The sequence below is a fragment of the Poecilia reticulata genome, linkage group LG5 (assembly GCF_000633615.1).
Source record: "Poecilia reticulata strain Guanapo linkage group LG5, Guppy_female_1.0+MT, whole genome shotgun sequence".
NCBI lineage: Eukaryota > Metazoa > Chordata > Actinopteri > Cyprinodontiformes > Poeciliidae > Poecilia > Poecilia reticulata.
Window position 1 is genome coordinate 30,137,640 of NC_024335.1, and position 22,658 is coordinate 30,160,297.

At 40.5% G+C, this 22,658-nt stretch overlaps 1 protein-coding gene across 5 annotated transcripts in view; it reads right to left on the reverse strand.

Moving 5' to 3' along the window:
* The window catches only part of LOC103465510 (semaphorin-3F-like), a 74,085-nt gene extending 55,255 nt beyond the window's left edge, over positions 1-18,830 (reverse strand). For 4 of the 5 annotated variants that reach the window (XM_008410428.2, XM_008410427.2, XM_008410425.2 and 1 more), the window contains exons 1-2: positions 18,330-18,829; positions 16,146-16,304 (exon numbers count right to left, since the gene is read on the reverse strand). In XM_008410428.2, the coding sequence (XP_008408650.1) occupies positions 16,146-16,266 (121 nt within the window). In that variant the 5' untranslated portion in view covers positions 16,267-16,304; positions 18,330-18,829. Of the gene's footprint in view, positions 1-16,145; positions 16,305-18,329 lie in introns of all 5 variants that reach the window. The other variant, XM_008410426.2, reaches the window with a different exon arrangement.
* Positions 18,831-22,658: the final 3,828 nt, after the last annotated feature.

Consider the following 22,658-nt stretch of genomic DNA (forward strand, 5'->3'; position numbering starts at 1 on the left):
CTGAATGTTAGCAGCATGCAGAACAAGCCCCAGCTGAGAAGTTCATTCATTTCAGGGGTTTTGCTGTTGTACAGCAGCCATTTATTGCTCCAAGCTTTAAGCACACACAGCCCTGCCAACAGTGACTTCATCCACATATCAGTAAATTAACATCACCGCCTTAACATAGTGTTTGCTTAACAATGTAATCTTACCAAGATTAATATGACAAAGATTAAGTGGCAATGAAATCGTCCAAATTTATCAGAGTAGGAGTGGGCCAGTATGAGATTCTTACACTGTGATGATCTTAGGTAAAAATATCACGGTTCCAAACAACAAATGTCTCAGGCCAGGCCTAAAAGTGTCTAATAAAACAGACTTTGCACCAATAAGTTTGGAATCTTCTTTGATAAAAGTGATTTTCCTGATTAAAGCACTTACATGCTTTAAGTAAGCTCTTAACTAACAAAATGCTGCAACAATATTCCTATCTTACCATAAATATCGGAGATTTGAAAAATGGTATACAAGTCTGATTATGAGAAAATGAAGGTGATTTTCTGGAACAAAGTTATGCCACATTTTTGAAGTATGTCTCTTTTATATGCTTTTTAATTTGTTGGGGTATACTGATATAAATGGTGTGGAATTCACAGTCTTCTGCTCCGTCATGACCAGCTACGTTACTTTTTCATAAGATTGTAAGAACTGTTAGTGGAATTGATCAGACACTAAGTGACTGCCCGTTTCAAGCATCTAGCATCCCAGGTGAGTGTGGTGTTTGCATGTAAAGATGGCCTGTGAGAGCCTCCATATCATGAAGGGAAATTTTGTGATGTTCAAAAAATCCAGGTCAGTCTTTCTGATATGCTGAGCAAGGCAACTTTATTTAAGTAGCGCCTTCCGGCCAAATGCAACTCCAAGTGCTAATCAAATCATTTATGCTACAGTCTAAATTGCAAAACAAGTCAAGGCACCATTGAAACTAAAGGCAGATATTAATAGCATGATGGGGTTACCACTGAGTGTGGATTTTTGTCAGACGAGATTTATGACACGACAAGCGCATTTATTGCTCATAGATTTATTGTGAGTAAACGTAATGATTTTCCTCCCACGAACTCATCACACACCCCCTAAACCAAGTCTATGTCTCCGTGACCTTAAATACATGTCAATGTGCACAAGTGTGAGTGGTGCAGGCAGTGAGACACCTCTGAAACTCAATCCCCAAGTGACAGAGGGTGAGAAATTACCTTGACGTTAGAGACCAGAGGGGGGCCGTGGCCTTGACCTCCTCAGTCAGGCACCTGACCTCCTAACTTGACCTTTCTGAGGAACTCCCCTATACTTGATGTCTGCAGGGATCAACACATATATGGAGAAAAGTCTTTAAAAAAAGACTACAATTACTTCTGCTCGACACCGAGTACATCATTCAGGAGTAACACATACTCATCACAATTCTGCAGTAATTACGAGCGCTTGCCAACAAGTCACAACCCATGATGGATTTTTAAGTATAATTAGTTAAATTTCTGACCATTACATGTACATTTAGTGCGTCACTAACTGTGCTTTTGTAAATAAGGGTAGTGTATTTCATAATTCTTTAGTATCCAACTCAAAAGATCTGAGGTTCTATATCTTCTAATTGAAAGACTCCCATCTAGTTGACATAGTCACCTAACCAGAATGCACTTGGAGGTCTTTTCACAAGCTTTAAAAAAGTCAATTAAAAGTGATAAAGAATTGTCATCTCATAGATTAAACATGTTAGCAAAATATGTGCATAAAAAGTGAAGAGGGATGTGAGATAGATGGACTTAAGGCCTCCGGCTGCAGAAAGGGAGTGCCTCTACCCATCAACCATTTTGACGCTCAAAATAAGTAACAGAAGCAAACAAGTGAGAACTTGGCTATTTGTGGTTGAGACTGAGCCAAGCACCTTGTAGGCCCTGAGCCTGAAGGTAAAGGGCGGGGTGGAGGAAGGGCAGACATACACGTTCAAAGGCAAGCTTAAACTGCAGCTTAAATACCGAGCTTTAAATTACTAATGGCTAAAGACAGAGGAGGGGGGTTTCTCAAAGTTTTGTGGTGTATTCCAGCTAAGTTGCACAAGAAGTAATTTAAAATGAAGATGCATTGACCAAAAAAGGCAATAAAAACTGAGTAGATTTTTTTTCCCAAGCGCCAAAGACAATAGAAATTCTAAACCCATGTGCTATAGCACAATTCATTTATTACAATAATTATCATTAGAGTTGGCAGACATTGACTTTTTACTCTCCAATATTCTTAATATATTTTGGAGACGGTGGGGCAGGATCAATAAGGATGGATTAATATTGTTTTGTCACATTATATATCTTCTTTCAAATTCACTTGGTGTTAAAATAAACAAACATGAACAGCACCAACAACATTCAGTCAAAGCTGAAACCACATTCCCATAAGTGGTCTAAAAACGTTCAGAAAAACCTCAGGAATGGACTGACAAGTTAAGCTAAATGCTTGCTGCGACTCTTTACAACCAGTGGGTTCACAGAGGAACAGAGATGTGTATTTTGACTGGTCTCCTCTGGTTACGTAAGTTTAGCGCTGTGATTTAGCCTGCTGGACAAGATCAACAATTGACTTGCTATAAGCTCTGAACTGTTTATGTTTGTCATCTAGGTCAGTAAAATGTAGGTATTTGACTGCAACAACTCCAGTCAAGAATTGAGGACTGTTTTATTAGCAGTGAGTGTGAGTGATTTGCTGTGAATAATTAGAAACCTCAACGCCAGGGTCTGCATACATCCAAACATGGAAGTAGAGTGGTTCCAAGGTAATACATTTTTCTACTTGATACCAAGAGAATTTACAGTTCCGTGGATGACGAAGACAAACGACCAGTCTTAAAGGAGGATAGTGGGAGTGGATGGAGCTGTAAGTACAGTAATGAGAAATGGAGGTGAATGGTTACATTAAAAAATGTCACATTTCATTAAGTACACAGAAGAAAAATTAACTCTTTCCTACTATTTAAGGTGAAGTTTTGCATTAGAATTTACATGACATTGCTGTCCATGAAGCCTAGATGTTCTGTGAGGACGGGTACAGGTATGAACCGGATACAATGGTTCACATAATCCGTCTGGTCTATTATTGACTCTGACACCCTACTCTGCCACAAAAGAAACTCGAGTGCTAAGAATACACAATGCCCAACAGCAGCGGCAGAGACGACACAAAGCCAGGCTGAGACTTCAACCTGCTCAGCCAGTCTCCACTAATGCCCCGTTTCTTTACAGGTGAGACGAGATTAAAGTCCTGCAGGAAGTCTAAATAAAAGCCGACCCGCCTTAGTGAATGGCAGGTGTGTAGTACACCAACCTGATCATAGATAGTTAGGCCTGACAATGAGCTCTCGCTTCCTATTTAAGAGCCGGAACTGGAACAAAACTGTACAATAGACTATGAGAAATGACGGATCAAAAGTTGCCGGATCAGAGGATAGAAAACATCTATGTCTTGAGCCATTTGGTTAGTGTTTCCCAACTGAGGGTGGGTCAGATGCAACGACATGCCTGTGAAGGTCTACATGGACAGACAACACTGGGTCCTGTGTCTCCTTGAGAGGGGACTCCGGTTTCCTCTGATGAGCCACTGACAGAGCCTGAAACCTGACTCAGGAGGGTGTTCAGCAGGTGAAACCATCATCTGAAAGGGAAGATCCTGCTCTCATCGCCACATAACCCCATGTCTACAGAGTCCAGAGAGAGATCGCGGATTTCCTTTGCCAGGAATTCCAGAGACCAACATCTCTGTATAGTTACTGATGTGCCGATGCCAGAGGAAGAATCACTAGGAAGTAGAAAAACAAAATTGGGTTTGGAGTATTTATTTTAGGAGCAAAAATTAGGCAGATGTATGTGTTGTCAGCCTCTTTCACAAAACGGTTGCCTTCTCACCGTCTTTATGATTTCCGAAAGGTCTGAAACTAGAAGGGACAATGAAGTTAACCTGGCGAGACAGCACTAAAAAGACTGACTTATGTAAGGGTAGGTAAGGTCTATGCCCTGAGAGTCAGATGAATCAATAACAGACAGTTTATAAAACCACTCAGTCAAGGGACCGTAGGTGAAAACGTACCTCTAACTCAACACGGTTCTGGACACATCTATGTCACCGCAAAGTTTGCATCATTTTTGGAAGTTCCCATCTTAGAACTTTTGAGCCCTTTATTGAGAAATTGCTTAAACATTAAGGAAGGAAATTAATATTTATTAAAAGGTTGGTAATTTCATCTGTAGGATTCAGTTTTCTTCATTCCACAATAGTGAGAATAAGGGCCTGCATGCTAACAATTATAACGCCTCCATTCTCCATATGTTGGGGAAAGACAATCCCAGCACTGATACTACTTCCTCTTTTATCAAACATTGGGACCACCCAAGCAAGCTGTGATACACTTTACAACCTTGCTGCCATATGACATTGGAAGCAATCGGAGCAAAGTGCCAAGTGGCTTCATTCTATACCAGCAAAACAATGTCTCAATTCATGGACCACTATAAAGAAAGTCTTGTGTGCGCTTAACGACCACGGAGAGGAGAAAGTAAAGCCTCACCGCGTCAGGTGGGAGGAGCAGGCGGAGGTAAAGGTTGGACAACATCGCAATGAGATGACCATGATTTTATTTCCAAAGAAAAACTGGCACCTTTGGATGGGATGAATCTTTTTTTTTGGAGAACATCATCTGTCTCCGTTTAAATTCATCCATCTGTTAGAAGCAAATCATTGTTTTTATATCAGGTCAAGCAAAAGATGAAATGTAGTTGAGCAACTTGTACCAATATACATAATGAAAAACTTCTAAGTTTTTCATTATATCACCTAAACATTTTCGTTCTGTGTCATTAAAATCCAAACTTGAATGTATTTGTTGAATTGTTATGTAACTGACTAACACAGAGTAGAAAATCATTTAAAGTAAAAGGAAAATATCCATCCAAATGTGAACCTCCCTTTACTCTGATGCTCCTAAATAAAAGCCAGTGGAATCACTTGCATTCAGAAGTTCCCTATTTTAGAGGTGAAGAACTTTGAATACCTTCGCAAGGTTTTAAGAACTTGCAGGTTGAATGCAATGCTACTTTCAATTTTCAGTTCATCCCAATCAGGACAAGGTGCTAACTGGTCTGGAAATAAAATGTAATCATGGTCCCATCAGTCTCCCACCTAAGCAGGGGGCAGAGTTGAAAGCAAACAGGGCCTCACAGGGAGACAGATAATCAATCCCCGATTACTGACCTGTCGCGCTGTGGCTATTGGACATACAATGTGCGCTGTTCGGAGATTGCCTCTGACTGCTCGACTGAACATTCACTCATGTCTGGTCTTCGCTAACCTCACTTTATCTTAAGGAAATTCAAGGGAAAATTAATGAAAACCTCAAAACTTTTAGGTTTTGATCGAAACACCTTTATTCCAGTTTTAAACAAAGACTCTTACACACCTCCAAACTCTTCAAAAGGTGTCTTTCAAGTTGTGTACACCAGAAGATAGAGTGCGTTTCTGGAGCAGGGCTCGGACTGGAGATTGGAGCACAGCCTTCTTTTGATTTACGCACACTCCTCTCTACACCCACTCAAATTCTACATGTTTCAGTCTCGCAGTTGAAAATGGCCTCTGGCCGTCCAGCTCCTTCCAATTAAGACAGATGGGTCACAGAAGAGTGCAAGCTGCTGGGGACCAAGCTGCGTTTGCACTTAAATCACCATCACTACCCTGCCGATTGCTTTCAGTGGCTAACCGCGGTTTTCTGAATGACTTCTGTGAAGGAGAGAGCTTTATGCTAAAAATAAGTGAGTTTAGCTGCTAGACACTGGCCATGTCCCAGACACAGGTCTGGGACATGGCCAGAGTAATAGAGAAGAGTTTCAGTAGTAACTCTTCTCTATTGTAGGGACACCGTCTCTGACTTTGCAAATAGAAATTACAGTCAATCACCAGCAGTAATGCCAAAATGCTGCAGCGGCAGTTTGACAGGTTTTACATTTGGTTAGACAATACAGGAATAACGCAAAGAAAAAAAAATAGTGATTCAGTGTGGTGAGATCTGCACAACAAATGGTGAGCAGAGGTTAAAGAGTGCACATTAATGACAGTGTATTTGCTTTTAAGTGCTACGACAGGAATGTAAAACACACACATACACACAATTGTGTTTCTCACCCTGAAGTCAGACAGTCAATACAGAGTAAACACTCAAGTCTTAAGCCTCAAACCTGCATACTGTCAACACCGTTAAGGTCAGCTTGGGGCTAATGTGAACCTCTGCACAAAGACAAAAGTGACATCATGGATATATGCTGAGAAAACAACAGTAAAAACTGTTTAAACATTTACCTGCATGTCGTAGAGCGGCGGTAAAAAGGCCAAACCCTAAGCTGAAGTCACCAACAATTATTTACCAAGCAATACTATTTACAAATCCATTTATTTCTATAATTATTTGATAAAACCTAGAAACCCTTTTTTTAGTTTTCATAAAAAGAAAAAAAGTTTAAGCAGATCCCAAATTAATTTTAAAGAATCTGTAAACATTAAGAAGAGTTAATATTTGTTTTGTCTATATATTGCAGCTCTTAAGATTATGTAATTTCAAGGTGACCCTACTGACAAAAAACTAACTAAAAAGGCAAATTTTTGTAGTTTCACATTTAGCAAAAAAATTAATACCAAACATTAAATACTCTTCAATCAAACTTGAACTGAATAATTATTTTATAGATTTTTTAAATTATGAACTAAAGATGTTCAAATGGATTCTAAGCTCATAAAAATATAATAGCCTTTTATTTTAATAATGACAGAAAGCTCTGGAGCAAATCTCTACTAGTGGCTAACAGTCAGCAAATTGCAAAGTTGTTTTAAAAGCTGTGGGGGCTTTTGTGTTGTCAGCCAGTTTCATAAAAAGTCTTAATATCTGAATCTTAACACCATTTGGAAGCTCTGAAGCACACGCTAACTTTAGCTTTATTAGATGCTAATGGTTTGTTGCGGTATTCTCACAGTACTTAAAATTCCTTTTATTTTTTTTTAAATTCTGTCATTTTACAGTATTTTAACTTTTTACCATTCCGTGAATCACAATAATAACATTGCTAGCTAATTAGTCAGGCTATCTGCTTGAGGTAGCTAGCTTGCAGTTTACTACTTGCTTGCTAACTGTAGTGTTTTAAAAAAGAATAGCCTTTAAGATTATGTTAAATCATTGTTCCCTTCCCTTAGGAGCGATGGTTGGCACACTATGACAGTTTGTGTTTATCCCGAATGTCTATTTCTTATGAGAGAAATGTTTATTGTTGCATCCTTATTTTAGCTAGCCAACAAGATAGGGACGAGCTAGCTAATGGGTACAGCCAGACAAAACTCTCTTTCTGGTTTCTCACTCATCCCAAGGATTTTCAACCATGCTTGACAAAATAAAAACTTTGAGTTTTTGAAATTGTCATTTTAAACCCATTGATAACTGGCCCACACCAGGTCTCAATATGGGGCTAATAATGTTTAAACTTCTTTCACCAGACCTGACATCAACTAGATGGCACTTTAAATGATCCACCATTTGGGCTATTCTGTGGCATTTAGCTACTTCTTAAAAATTAAGTAGATTATTTTTATGTAAAAATTTACGCAGAACCTTCTAGAAATATGAATTTCCAAGCCTACTGGTTTGGAAAAGACTATAAACTGCAGACTTTGCCAATGGGTAAACATAGAATTCATTCATAAAAAGGGAACATGGATGGGATTAGAAATATTTGCAATACCAATAAAGCCATGGTTGCTTTCTCTTACTGCCACCTGCACTGCCATGTGCTGACCCACATTCATGTGTCATCCCAGTGGATTTTGGTCTCACGTGTGCTCGGTTACCAGGCGGAGAACAAGGAGGAGGAAGAGGAGGAGGGAATGTGCTGTAATCCTTCTGATGTTATGGCATTTAAAGGACTTTTCTTTTGTACTGGCAAAACCGTGGTTGTGAATTAAGTTGTTTCCAATTTTATTAACACCAAGCCAGAGGGAGGTGAGAGGAGCATGGCGTTAATTCTCCCGTGCTCTTTGTGGAGCTGGACGCGGCTCCACCCTCGGCTATAGATCTAGTCTTTGTGGCTTTTCGGAGGGGATATTTTACGTTTGTGGAGATTCATGACCCTGTGCCTGTTTGTTCTAAACCGGTGCTTACCTGTTGCCCGTTTGTCTAAGCGGAGTGTGAAAAGCTCCACGCTGAAGGCATTTATGTAAACGGCTCCAAAAGGCTAAGCCACACACAGGATGAATCCTGCACAAAGTGGATGCACTGGGAGTGGAATCGCACTCCCAGCAGTCCAGATGAGGCACTGGGTTCATGTGAGGTAGAAAGCTTACAATAGCAGAGGCACAATAGTGGGTTTAGATTCGAATCTGCTTAATGCACGAAGTCGCATATGTCATAGCTGGAATGTGGGCCAAGAGCAATGATGTCACACTCTACACACAACCTGGCATGGCCAAAACTTCCCCCCGGGGAGCAATTTTTTATTTATTTTTTTCCCCATTTAGAAAATGTCATGTTTTCTTTGCCTCACAGTGTGATCCATGAGGAGGAATGTGAAAAGAGAAGGAAAAAAAAAAAGAAAAAGAAAAGGTGGCACATGTAAATCAGTCGAGCACGTAATGGAGCCATGCTACAACAACCCCTGCATGACTGGGGAGTCCCGGAGAGGCGAGTGCCTTTCTCATGTTAATTCAGCGATTCACTGCAGTGATGGGAGGCCATACAAAGTGGGACGATCTAGTGGCTCTAAATTCAGATCAAATTAAATCAAGAGTGATGTCTTCACTGCTGTTTTGGGGGACAGAGCAGAAAGAATGACCATAATTGAGAGGAAATTTTCCCCTTGTTTCCATGCACCTGGTAAGGTCATAGAAAACATTACAACACATGAATATATTATTGTGGTGATTAGGGATGCACCGATCCACTCGTTCCACTTCCGATACAGATATCTGAGATGTAGTATAGGCCAATACTGGTCCAATATAGAATAATAGTGCTGAACTGACTTTTTTTTTTTTAATACAGACATAAATGTATTGAATTACAAATTTATTTCATATCTCTGCACACAACACACTTTAATACACCAATATCTTAACAAGCTTGTAAAAACAACAACAACTGCAACAGATGTTTAATTGGTTCAGTCAGTGCAATTAGGAGTATAACAGCCAATGAAAAATAGATAAAAAAAAAACAAACTGACAACAATAGGTTAACAGCCTTCACCAAACATGTAAAAATAAACGCCACAAACCTATTGGTTCCAACTGGTTCAAAAAGTGTAAATAAGAATTCTAGATATGATGTATAATAAATAATAAAGCATGACATCGCTCAGGGCACAAAGCATAGAAAGAGTCTGAGTAGATCTGCCCTTATGAATTGGGCACATCATCACAGATACCCGATCTAGAAAGTTTTTATAATTATTGGGACCGATACAGATATTAATATCTGATGAGATCAGTACTGAACTTTATGGCCTGGATGCAAAACGCAGAAAGACGCCACAATACCCTGCACATACGGCCCCACAGTTAAGACGTGGTGGTAGCATCATGATATGGGGATGGTTTTCTGAAGGTACAATGGGGCTTATTAGAGATGATGGATGGAGGTAAATATGGACATTTTGAGACATAAGACATAAAAAAAAACTATTAGAGGTTTCAAAAAATTTGAGAGTTGTACAGAGGTTCAACGTTCAGCAGAATAATGACCATGGACATACAACTCGAGCTGAAAATACTTTGGGATCGCCAAAGTCTGTCACTGCCTCTAGTTCAAAGAAAGAGTGACTGAAAGCAGTCCTTACAATCATTTTAAATTTTTTTCCCAATGGAGTCCAAAATAATTTGCAAACTGGATGCCTTTTATTTTTAACAAGGAAAACATGCAAAATCAATTTAAACTTCAGATCTTCAATGATTCAACTGGTCCTTTCCAAACAAACTACTGACTACTTTATTTGCTTAATTAAATAATTATAAGCTCAGTTGTTGAGCAGGTACAAAAAAAAACTACTTAATTTTAGTAAGTCTGCACACTACTGGCGAACATCAAAGCATATCCATGTGTTAGAATGGACTAGAGTCAAATTGAGAATTTGCTGTGACACACAAAAACGTCTGCTCAGACACTCCGCAGCCAGTCTGACTGAGATCCATTCGTTTTAAAAGCAGAACTGTCCACCACATCCGTCTGAAGATGCACAGACCTGTGCCCAAAAGACTCGCAGCGCTTAACCCCAGCGACATGAAGTTCTGCAAAAGCAATGATTCTGAAGGGCAGAGAACAAAATGCGCACCACACATTTAGGGTTTAATTACCAACATCGGTTTGAGAAACAATGCCGACTTTTCTTTTTACTGCACAATTATGCACTACTTTGTGTTGGTCTATTTCATGAAATCGCAATAAAATCCACTGACGTTTGAGACTCGCTTTATAAAAAGGAAAACTTTTCCATGGATATAAATACTTTTTAAAGCCTTTAAAACTGCATTTTTTTTTCACCCAAATGGTTTCTCTAGAAAGTTCTTTTTTTTTTACTCTGATCAATGAAACGGCTTCCACCTTCTGCAGCGTTTTCACGACAGAGTGCAGCAGAAAAGCGCTTGAGCCGCATTGAACTGATGATGCTGCATTACTTTGACTTTGCAGAAGTTGTGGATGTGTATTACCTGCAAGACTGGGCACAGCTCAATAATAATTAACTAATTACCTAATATTTACAACAGCAAAGAAAAACAACAGGGCTGATCAGTTTTACCTGTGCTAGGTAACTGGTTCACTTTCAGAGACCGAGGTCTGTTAAAGCCAACAGGAAGCAGCGTAATGCCATCCTTTGGCGCCGGAGCTTACAGGGTAATCCCCGTGTTTGTTTTAGCCCCCAGCATGCCGACGGTAAACACATCAAGACTGACACTGGGAACGGATTTAATTGGCTTGTTTAAAAAGGAAAAAAAAAAAAAAGATTTTAAAGGCACAAAGCTCCATGGAGGGTCATGGAGTTTGCTTTAGTCTAAACTGTCTTTTTGAAGGAGAAAAACTAGTTAGCCCTCAGCAGGGTCCAGGTAGGTTTTTTTTCTTTAATACGAGCCTCTCGGGAGGCCGGGGGGTCCCTGGTGACAGCGGACCTCTCTGTGAGTTTGCTCCACTCCCTGTGCTTATTCGAACCACTGTTTCCTCACCTGACGGTTTTAAAACCGAGGACGCCTGTTCTCTCCCTCTCTGTCTCTTTCTCCTCAGCTTATTAGGACAGAAAACATGATAAAACCTGAACAAAGTCCACTTCCATGATTCATCTGTCACACTTTATAAACACGTAATCTCATTAAAATGAGTGTAAACAGGCAAATTTTTATTGCGTTTCCTATGTTCGCCAAGGGTTTTTATGGGTGGTGGTTCTATGTAAATAATAAAAGGTGTTTTCCTGTCATAAAAACAAAGCCTGCGCAGTTAAAGCAAAGCAATTAGGCTTCATGATTTACTTTGCCTGCTTTTAATAGGAAAGTGAGGGTTTCCCAGATGGAGGTCACAGTTCTTAACCTCATCCCTTCACTACCGAGTTAATCAGTTTGGAGCATGTGTTCAAAACAATCCTGAGTGGCACACACAACTTTCACAATGACAACTGCTGCCTTTTCTATCCAGAGCAATCAATTCTGACTGACTGAAAATTTATAATCCGATCACTAGGATCCAGTATACGAGCTTAAAAACATAATAATGGCTTCAAAACAACCTTAGATATCAGCAGGTTTGAAATCCTCAGGATATGATATAGTTTACATTTATGGTACAAGTCCGAGGCAAACTCAACCTGAAATTCAGGATGAGTTGGGCCAAACTGGTTGCTTGATGATTGGCTCGAGCCTCTGTGGTTCGTCTAATAAGCACACAGAACATCCAGCGCACAGAAACCGAAACGAGAACGTGTGACATGAAGTCATCTACTTGTTAACACAAGTCTAAATAGAGGAGTGTGCAGCTTAGAAGTTGCACCGCTTATTTAAATAATGGTCTAAAAACGAAAGCAGTGAAACGTCATTTAAAATGTCAGGATACTTCAGACTGGGGCCTATTATTAATCTTAATTAGTTGGATCAGGCTCAGACACAAAGCCAATGGCCTCAGGTCGGATCTTTTATATTCTATTCTGTTCTATTTTTAGGCCCGATCTAAACTCTATATAATAACCTTGAGTGAAAAATACCTATGTTAAATGTTAACACCTAATTAAAAAAAAATGTAAAGAGAGATGAGGATCGTTTACATAAAACCAGAAAAAACACGTATCCTCCTTTCGCTGTTAATATATTCTATCATGTTTACAATAATTATAACTATTTTGACATACATTTCTTGTTTTTTGTTGTTGTTTTGATCCATTAATCTTAGCAGAAATGCAGAACTAACACCATCTGAATGAAATACTACCTTTGAAGTGCTAACTCACCCTTTTTGCTGATCGGCTCTTTATAAAGTAACGTATACATTTTGCTGATATCTGCGGCGTAACCAGCCCTGACGCGTTTCCAGCCTGCAGATGGCCACTTAACAGACATGCTGCTCACAGCTCGCCAACTGTTGCTTTACCAGTGATGGGTGCCGCTCATTTGGCTTTCACACCAGGCATTTCCACATCTTTCTCAACCTAAAATATTTCTACATAGCTGAATTTATTTAATTTTCTCTTGTAAAGAAATGAAAAATTTAGGAGCCTTCTTTCAGCAAGCTGACCAGCATTGTGCAGCAACATGAAGGGGAGGGACAATGTTGCAGTGCTAAAATACTATTGGTCACTCCAGAACTTCATCTGCAATCAATAAAAGGACTTAAAACCCCAGAAGCTGTATGAGGGAATATTTTTAGGTGGTTTTAGAACTGGAGCTTTTTCAAACCTGGCTATTCCTTCATCCTGGTAACCACCTTATGGCCACAGAGCAGAGTATACGGACCTAAAATTTCACTTTATGAATTTTGCTAGTTACTTGTCTGAAGGAGGGCATTTGATTGTCACCTCAACTTGCAAGTTTCATACGAGAGTAATCAGGGAGCGTCATCATCTCCCATCTGACTAGCCCACTATCCTACAATGAGCCGAGCAGTAAAAGGTTATAACATCCCATGCAATAAGCACAAACTGTTAAATAAGATGTCAATTCTATATTTTTCGCTTGAATCTAAAGCAATATCCGTTTACTTGGCTACTAATTATTCAGTAATAAATTAACAGTAGCTCCTGTTCTACATTTTTCTTCTGTTTTTGTGTAAATGCCACCACACAAAGAAAGAAACAGTGCTATGCTCGTCTTCATGTTGTGCTGCATTAAAGCTGCACCTCAGACTGCCTTTTCTTCCCCAAACAGCTCAAGCAAAGAGGAAAAAATAAACTAAACTTAACACCTCACAGTTGCATCAGGGGAAGTGCAGCAAGCTTGCCAAGCTAAGGACAACACAGGCCTCTCAAAAAGCAATTAAGGCAGAGAGCCATATTATTGAATGGAGAGCAGGGAGTATACCTCCGAGAGAAGCAGCAGCAGTAGACTGTGAAATTCATATTGACTAGAGAGGCAAACACACACAGGTAAGCAGCAGAGTGGAGCTTTTTTCTCCCTTCTTTGGTCCACCGCTGTAGTCTGCTGCTTTCAGGTATATTCACAATGATTTTGGACATCAACCAAAATTGCAGCTCCTTTAATCAGATGCCTCAAAGATTAAAGAAAAAAAGGGCATTAGAACCCATATCTGTAAGTTAAACACTGCATTAGGCAGAAATAATATCTGGTATTTTTATTTGGTTTGTTTGAAATCTGCTGAGCTCTGGACATGTGCTCACTGAAGTGTTAAATCCCACTTGATTAAAGCAGGAAAACGCCTTTAACAATGAGCCGTGCCAGTCCACTTAATTAAGTCAACTTGCACTACACCAAGGGAGCTCTGGGAAACGGAGAGCAAAGCAAACAGGGCGCTCCTGCCTTTTCTCTGGATGCTAATCAAAGACTCGATCGGCATCCTGGAGACAACACTCTGCACGACGGATCCCGGCAATTTGCTCTCAGTAATGCCAACCCTCGCCCGCGCGTCCCAGCGAACCCCCGCAGGACCTCCGGAGAACCCCCCAGCGACGCTTCTCTTCTAATCTGCTCTGCCACTGAAATGCACACACACAGACAAACGTGAAATACACATTTGCCTCAGCCTGACGGAGGGAACACATAAAGGCCTAGCGGGTCACCGCCACACTCCTTGCTGACTCGCCAACCATGCTGGTGCAAATACTGGTTTTGTGCAAAGCTGTTGCACTTACATTAAGAGAAACAATCGTCATGAATATTCTCTAAAAGGGAGTATTCACAATCTTAAGGAGTCATACACAATCGCCTTTGCGTCTACTTGGTCATTGTGTTTTTAAATTTGTTTGTGGATTATAAACCAGAGGAAGCATCTGGTGGTTATTACAGAGCCTGAGGTCTGGGTGGGAGGGGGTCGGTGGGGGGCCTTACAGGAATCTAATGATTTGTTTGTGGTCTGCTCAGTGTTGCTCCGATGAGGCTGTACATGCTATTCCCATGCAAAACCCATCACAACTCGAAGCCACAAATTCTGCAGTTAGGCAATGTCTATCGTCACTCATTCAAGCAGCAAACAGATGGAAAGGCTTGAAAAACATTTGAAAATATTCACAATCCATTTAACGTTTTCACATTTTGTCACTTTGATGCATTTAATTGGGATTTTACTCGAGAGACAGATGAAGCAATGCATAGTTGTGAAGTGAAAGGAAAAGAATGCAAAATTTGTTGAAGCTGGTTACTCTAAAAAAAAAAGAATAAAAAAAATAAATAGAATGGGTACCTCTAAATAAAACCCAGTGTTGGTTGTTGTCTTCACAACGATGGAGAAAATTGTGGCGAAGTTTATAGCTGGCCTGGTAAAAACCTCCCCTTGTTCTACGCTTTGATTCACCCAGAGTGAACCATCGACTATTGAGAAATGATTGTTCGCTGCAGGCATGGACTCTGTTGATGTATCAAATGATTGGATCAGATTTTTTCCAATTGCCAATGCTTGACCATGACATATGTAATGCGCAAACTTGATTGCGAAGGATGCTACGCTATAAAGCTTGCTGGAAATTGCATGCACTGTAATCAGCCATCCCTCAAGAAGTCCAGCGTCCTAAGTAGGGCTATGACATCTTGGCCAGCATTAGCATGTCTTAAACATTCCTCTTGCTCCAACTTGAATCGCTCTACATTTGGAAGCGTGACCAACATGGACCGAGTGGCTTCTCTCCATTGCCCAACTACAAACCGTAGGCAGACTACAAATCTAAAGCAACGCAGAAACTCTTGTTCAAAAACTCCTTTTGTTCACTGATTGGCCAGGATAAAGTGTAACTTGAGAAATTTGAGATCAATGGGACAAATTCCATACATAGCACTGATGGGAGATGAGAAAGCAGCACGTCAGAAGGCAATGGTCAGGAAAGTTTAAAGCAAGTTTAGATACAAAAAAAAACAAAACAATATCTCAAGCTTTGAAACGCTTCACAAAACAATTTCAATCCATCGTGTGGACATGGAAAGTGCATGGTATAACTGCTGAGCCCAAAGGCACAGCTGTTCCTCTGCAGAGAAAGGAGAGCATTAATCACAGACAGAGAACAAGAGGGGCACAGTAATCCTGGAGAAGTTGCAAAGATGCACAACTCAGGTGGGAAGGTTCTGACGAAGTAAAACTATCATGTGAACCTTGGTGTGGCTACAGGACAATTGTGTTGAAAGAAAGCAAAAGAAGAAGATAATAGAGAGAAATAGACAAAAATAGAGGCTCTGTCGCAGAAAACTAACAATGCATACAACCCCAAACCTGAAACCTGATGTGAGCAGAATCACACTGCAGGGAAAACCTGCATTTATTGGTTTTTATTTTATGAGTGCATTAATTTGTGGTCATAAGGTAGCAAGGTACAAGGCCTAAGGGGTATAAATACTTTCATAAGACATGTCTGAAGCAAGCAAATGAGGAGAGAGAAAGAAGAAGATTGGATTCCTGCCTTTGAAGGAGATAAAGACTCTGGGTGCGGCAACTACTTCGTTGCTGCTGATTTGATTCCCCGAAGTGAAGCTGGACAGCACCAGGAGGACGAGCACCGTCCACATATCATCCAGCCTCATGGTGGACAAACCTCCAACGGCACGCTCTCTCTTTAAATCTGCAAAGACAAACACAAACATGTGAGAAGCGGAGATGCTGGCGCAACCAAGTGCTCCATAAAATCTCCCACAGAAAGTCTGGTTTTGTTTATCAATTTATGCGACATGTCAAACCAGCGAATCCCAGGGGCCCCATTGACTGTTGCTTTGGGCGGCAGAGAGAGAGCGAGAGAGAGAGCTGAGGTGCAGGAATGACGCCCAGATTTTCTTGGAGGCACCATAAAAACTGATGAGCCCTGACAAAGGGGAGCCAAGCTTTTAGCGATGTGCACACACTTCCATTTGGGAAAAATTATGTTTGTTTCCCAGAGTGTGACAAACCAGTGGAGAGAGAGCACGTCGACTCTCCTGGGAGAAGCCTTCTCCTCCCGCTCCGTCCAGAACGCATTCCTGCCTCATGACAGCACACGTGTGCTGCCGCTCCTGCCCTGTGATTACAGGTTTACCTAATGCCAGGTTACAACTAAGATCACTAGAAAGATATATATTTTTTTCTAAAATATTCTGATTGGTGCAATCAAGACAATAAATATTACTTGTTGCAGAAAGAAGCGGATAGCTGGGTTATAAATGATGAAAGAATTGACCGGCGAGCCTCAATAGGCTTGAAAACAACTCAGAAGGGAGCATCAATTAATCTTCAGGGAATGACTAATGGACACGAGGGGTGATTGCTGATTCATAACTCATAGATCAACAAAAAGACTCCATTCCTGTCCTTGATTAAACTTTTTTAGGGTTAGGGCTAATTGGGTTCATCCAGTCTCCAGTGTTTGGACCCACCTTCATAGACCCCGGCAGATCTGCGTGGGCCTCAGAGACGTGGGTCGATTTATGAGCATGCTGCAGCTGTTTAAACCTCAACTGTTTACAGACAATTTGTTAACCGTTCAGCTGTTTATTCGGAGACAGAGGCCAAGTCCTTATTCGCACAAGCACACAACATCAAACGGGGTGCTGCACCCCGAAACGACACTGGGGACTGTGTGAAGTACACACACTCTTGCATTTTACTAGAGATGCACCAGAGATTGAAATCGACTAATTTTGTTTCCGCATCGACTCAGATGGGCAGGGCAAACACTGAAAATTAGAATTTCTGTTTTGATTGTTAAACGCAATAAAACTAAGGACTCACACAATTTCCTGTTTCTAAATGCTTCTACAACCATATCGTTTTTGTACACTTTTTTGATAATAGAAAAAAAATTTTAACAGTTGCAGGACAGACATAACGTCTTCACTCTGTAGACCACATCTATCTCTGAGCCTATTTATTATAGTCCTAAGAAAAATTCTTTATCAGCAGGTCAGACCTAAAGTAAATCAGAAATTGGTGTCAGCTGGTAAAAGGCTGATTGGTGCATTTATACATCATATCACAAAACCAAACGTGTCTCCTCCCTCAGAAAGTACCATGCATTCAGAAAATATAAGATCAAATGTACAAGGCACATTAAAAACCACATTTGTCATATTAATGCTTCATATTTCAAACTGTTTCATTTTGCCTGTTTAAGTTATTTCAAGATTAACCAACATGTCTGTTGGTTAATGCTGGGTGGGTAGAGCCGCTTCCAATTTTAGAGACAATTCACAGCGTTTCACTTGCAACTAAAATAAGAAAAACACAGAGAAAACCAGGCGGGATGTTTCAGTGTTCCTGAGAAATAAGTGCTGTAGACTGAAATCAGAGTGTGACAGACTGGCAGCCTTGGCCACACATGGGAGGCAGAACTGTAAACAGTCTGGTGTGGTATTAGAGCGCACAATAAACTGCAGAGCGATTCAACAAATACTCTCAAATTATCTTGTGGGAATCCATTCAGAAATCGATCAGAATCCCTACTCTTATTTTTTGAATGGAATGAGAGATTATGACATATTGGAAAACATGACCATATATATATTTTTAATCAAGTCAGCGTTTTATACGCATTTATTGATTTATATTTAATATTATATATTATCCATACCAAAAGAGAATTAAAACAATAAGTGAATAGAAGTAAAATCAGTCTTACCTCACAGCTTTCCGTAATACAAGTTCAGATCCAACCCTGCAAGCCACTGAAAAAGCCAATCCCAACAGATCGATCACTCTCTCTCTCTCTCTCTTTCTCTAAGCTGAAATCAATAATAATAGAAAATCCCTGCGCGGCTCTTCAGCGGCCCGTGTTGCATTCAGGGGTGCGGTGGCGGGGCCGTCTGTATACCTGCGCAGAGCGCGCGCGTGTTGGCCCCGGAGTTGTCAGTGAGCAGTCAGGGAGAGAGAACATAAAATGTTTCTCTAATTCATCATTGTCCGAGAGCGCGAGGCGAATACATGCTCTCCTCGCACGAGCGCAGCCAACATCTCGTGGGAGTAGTGCAAAAGAAAAAAGCGAGCAGAAAAGGTAAAAGAAAAAGTCCCCGCGGTGAGAGATAAGGTCCGACAGCGCGCTGTGCGTGGCGCGCTGGAAAGTTGGAAGCTCCTGTGTGACTGTGGGGGAGAGGCAGGGCGCTAGCAGGTGGATGCGGAGGCCCATTTGCCTGTGAACACACCCACGGGGCGGGCTGGAGCGTACCGAGCCGCCCCTCGGTCTCGGTCTGCCGGGGAGCTATACGATTCACCGCCGCAGGCTTTGGAGCAGCGCGTGCGAGCAGAGAGCAGCAGAGAAGAAGTCAAACTCATCTCCACCTGAGGGATCCAATCATGTTGACCCTCACATGTATCTCACATCGATGAAAGCTAAATAAATAAATACTGGCTCACGCGTGAGATTCTCGCTGTGATACCTTTAATTAGAAGTGCTGTACTTTCAGAGTACTTACAATAAAAGATCCCAATTTTATTTTCAAACGCTTTTGAAGTACGACTTCTGAACTATTTTGGGTATAAAAATATTGTTTTCATTTCGTAGAAAGTTACTTTTAGGTACATTCGGTGCTTGGCTAGCTTAAAATATGAACGTGTTAAATGCTGTAGTATCAAGCGCATTTACGCAAAACAATACTTTTTGCTGCCCTGTTAAGTTATTACCACTTTAATTAGTCAGGTTATCTGCTCCACTAGGCAGCCTGCCACATAATGATAATTAGAAATGCACACCTTAGCTATTGGTTGAAAACCGTAATTCCTTATACACAAATAATAATCAGCCTCTCCATCGTTAATATTAATAATAAAAGTGATTGAAGCTATACCTGTAACAGGAAGCGAGTACCATATTTGGAAGATGAATGGGAATTGCAGTTTTGGACACAAACTCCATGGAAAAAGAGTCTCTGTTGAAAACACGTTTTGCCTGAAGTTTAAGTATTTACTTCAGGCAAAAGTCTTGGATTTAAGGGAGAGTTGGGGGGCAGGGGGGCGAATGCCAACCTGGAGGAAGACATTTTTTTGTTAAGGAAAATGCTACTTACTTAGCTGTCTGTTGCACCCTGAGGTTGTTTTGTGTTGCTATTTTACTAGTGCAGTCAATGTTAAAATGTTTTTTGTTTCTTTTCAAAATTAAACTCTACCCACATGGGATGAAATACAATGCCAGTCTTATTTTAGCTGGAGCGTTCATTACCATATGTTGTGCACATATACATCCCAGTAATAAATGCATTAGATTTACCTTGTTTATGTCCAAGTGCATTTAGATGAGTTTGGTTACAGCTGTTTGTGGGCATAAAGTTTGTTTTGTAAGAAAACGTGTTCTTTTTATAATGGTGCTCACTTTAATGTCTGGTTGAATTATCCTGGCTATTGCCTTCCTACGCAATTCCACTCAATTCTCATTTCCCTTCAGTGCCCTGTCTGGGCTTTCTCCCATTCAACTGGATTTTTCCAGTATAAATTCAACTGTGCCAATCGACAATTAACAAACAGAACAACAACAATTGTGAATGGCGATGTTTATTTTCTGCGCTGTTTTAGAATCGTAGTCTGCTTGGCAGTGGCAGCAGAGGAAGTGAACAAAGCGTGTTGGCCACGCTTCCAAATATTGAATCAACATTAACAGCCATCTTGTTTGATCTTGTTTGGCTTGGCACTCATCTCTTTGCAGTGGAGGATGGTCGTTTACAGCGCAGGCGATTTCCGGGAAGCTTCATAGCATCGAACTGGTGCAGCGACTGGGTAAAGTTTAAAACTTCAGGGTCCACGCCTCCAGCAAGCAATTGTTTTTCAATAGCCAAGCGTCCAGACCCTCTGGACGAAGCAAAGCATAGAACACGGATCTGGTTGTTACCAGGCTAGCTTTAAACTCCACCACAACTTTCTCTGTTAACCGGTACTGGTTAGAGGTATCAGAGCAGAGAGAACACAAACGCACACCAAACTTTTTCGTACAGTGACTAGCTTCAACAAATTTTGTGTTCTTTTTCTTTCACTTAACAACTGTGCACTATGCTGACTAGAATAAAAACACCGACATGTTACAGTAGTTATTGGATTCATTCATTTTCTGTTAGTTCTCCTTTCGCCTGTTGCTATTGTCTTTGACAGGAGAGCCGTTTGCTTATTTTAAATCACTCGCCTGTATTTTCACCGTCTATTTCCGTGACAACCAATGCATTACCATCTGCCACCTACACTCAAGGTGAGGATTGAACATATTTCTACAAGAACAGGTCTAAGTGGTGCTGACATGAGTCCCCCCCAACCCCACCAAGTGAGTGACAGTGCATTAATTAGACTTTCAAAAAGGTGTGTATTAAAAAAGATAAAAAAGAACTTCCATTAACCTAAGAGTTTCATGCATAACAAGGTCTGTGCAGCATTACATCAACTTCTCTTTCTATTGAATGTTTGACTTGTCAGGTTTAGTTTAATGACTTGGAGTGCAGACAATGCAACAATTGTCAGGTCAGAGTTATCACAAATTAAAACTCTTATCTTATTTGTACTCTGGTGATTTGGAAAAAATGGAGCAGAAACATCATTCGTTCGATGGCAGGCAGGAAATGACATGAACATTCCTAATTTGTTCAGCTATTCAAACACTGATTGGATACTTCAGAGTCAGAGTTGGTGCCCGGGCAAAATTTCTAAAGCTCATTGAGAAAATGAAACATTTCCCCTCAATTTTAATCATTCTCCATTAAATTTCCCCTTTGCACCTACATTATCTGCCTTTCATTCATTCTGGAGTCTTGGTGGCGAAACACCATTAAGCCCGTCAGGGAGAAGTGGAGGGAAAGTTCGTGAGGTGTTTGGCTGTCGGCTCAATGAGGTCAAAAGGAGCTGCCAGGTTACACTTTTCCTCCAAACGTATCCAGCACTCTGCAGCCTGATTCAGCACCAAGGGACTTGGCAGAGGTCGAATAGATTCAACTTGATTTCAAGCAGTCATCTTTCTATTCAATGAAGATACAGCAGATTTTCAGCGTCGCTTTGGAGATCTTTTCCATTTAAAACGTTTTTGTCTTGCTTAAATCTTTCAGATTGTAAAATAATGTTTTAAAGGGGCAGTAATATGTGTTTTCCAGGCACATACTGCCATTTTATTGAACGCTCCAGTGTCAACTTCAGTTGTTATAAAAATGATATATAAATATGACTTAAAGGAAATTAGACTGTTGGAATTGGAAAATCAAGGTCATTTTCCAGCTTTAAGACTCCCTGCGCGCCCCCAGTTGGCCTCCACTTTGAACAACACTGATTTAGTCTACTTCATATTGCCGGCAGGTACTTCTTAATTTTACAGGTCTGTTACCATACTGCTGAAATTAAACTTACCTCTCCAAAAACATGTTTATTATAATCAATTGATGATTTAAAAAGGAGGCCATTTTGATTTAGATGCATTTTTCTTCTAAATAAGATAATTTGAAAATCATTTTAAATTGAATCAGGTTATTTTGGATGTTAAAATTTGTCTGATGATCTAAACAAAATCTGTGAGGGGACGAATAGTTTTTCACAGCTTTGTACTTTCTCCTGCCCAGTTTTTCTAAAATAAAACAATTTGCTACCAGCCAAGAGCGCATTTCTAGTTAAACACTCTTCTGCTTGATGGAAATCTAAAGACATGTTATATTAGAGGAGGATCTCTAGGTCTTTTAGTGAGCCGGAACCATTATCTCTGATAAAATCTTGCAAATGCATGATACCACACTGTCACCGACATCAATCTAAGAGGCGTATGAACTTGTAACATTCTGCAAAACGAGCCTGCATTCCAGCCGAAGTGTGAACTTTGCTAACTTCTGGCTCTGCCTGCAGGGCGTGAATGAATGCCAGGTGTTGAATATGCATTTGGGATTCTTATACAGTTCAAGAGATCACCTGCAAACACAATCCCAGTTTCAGTTATTGCAGAGAGACGCGCCGTACTCCGCGCTTCATGGCTGTCGTGTTGCACTGAACCGCGAAACGTAGC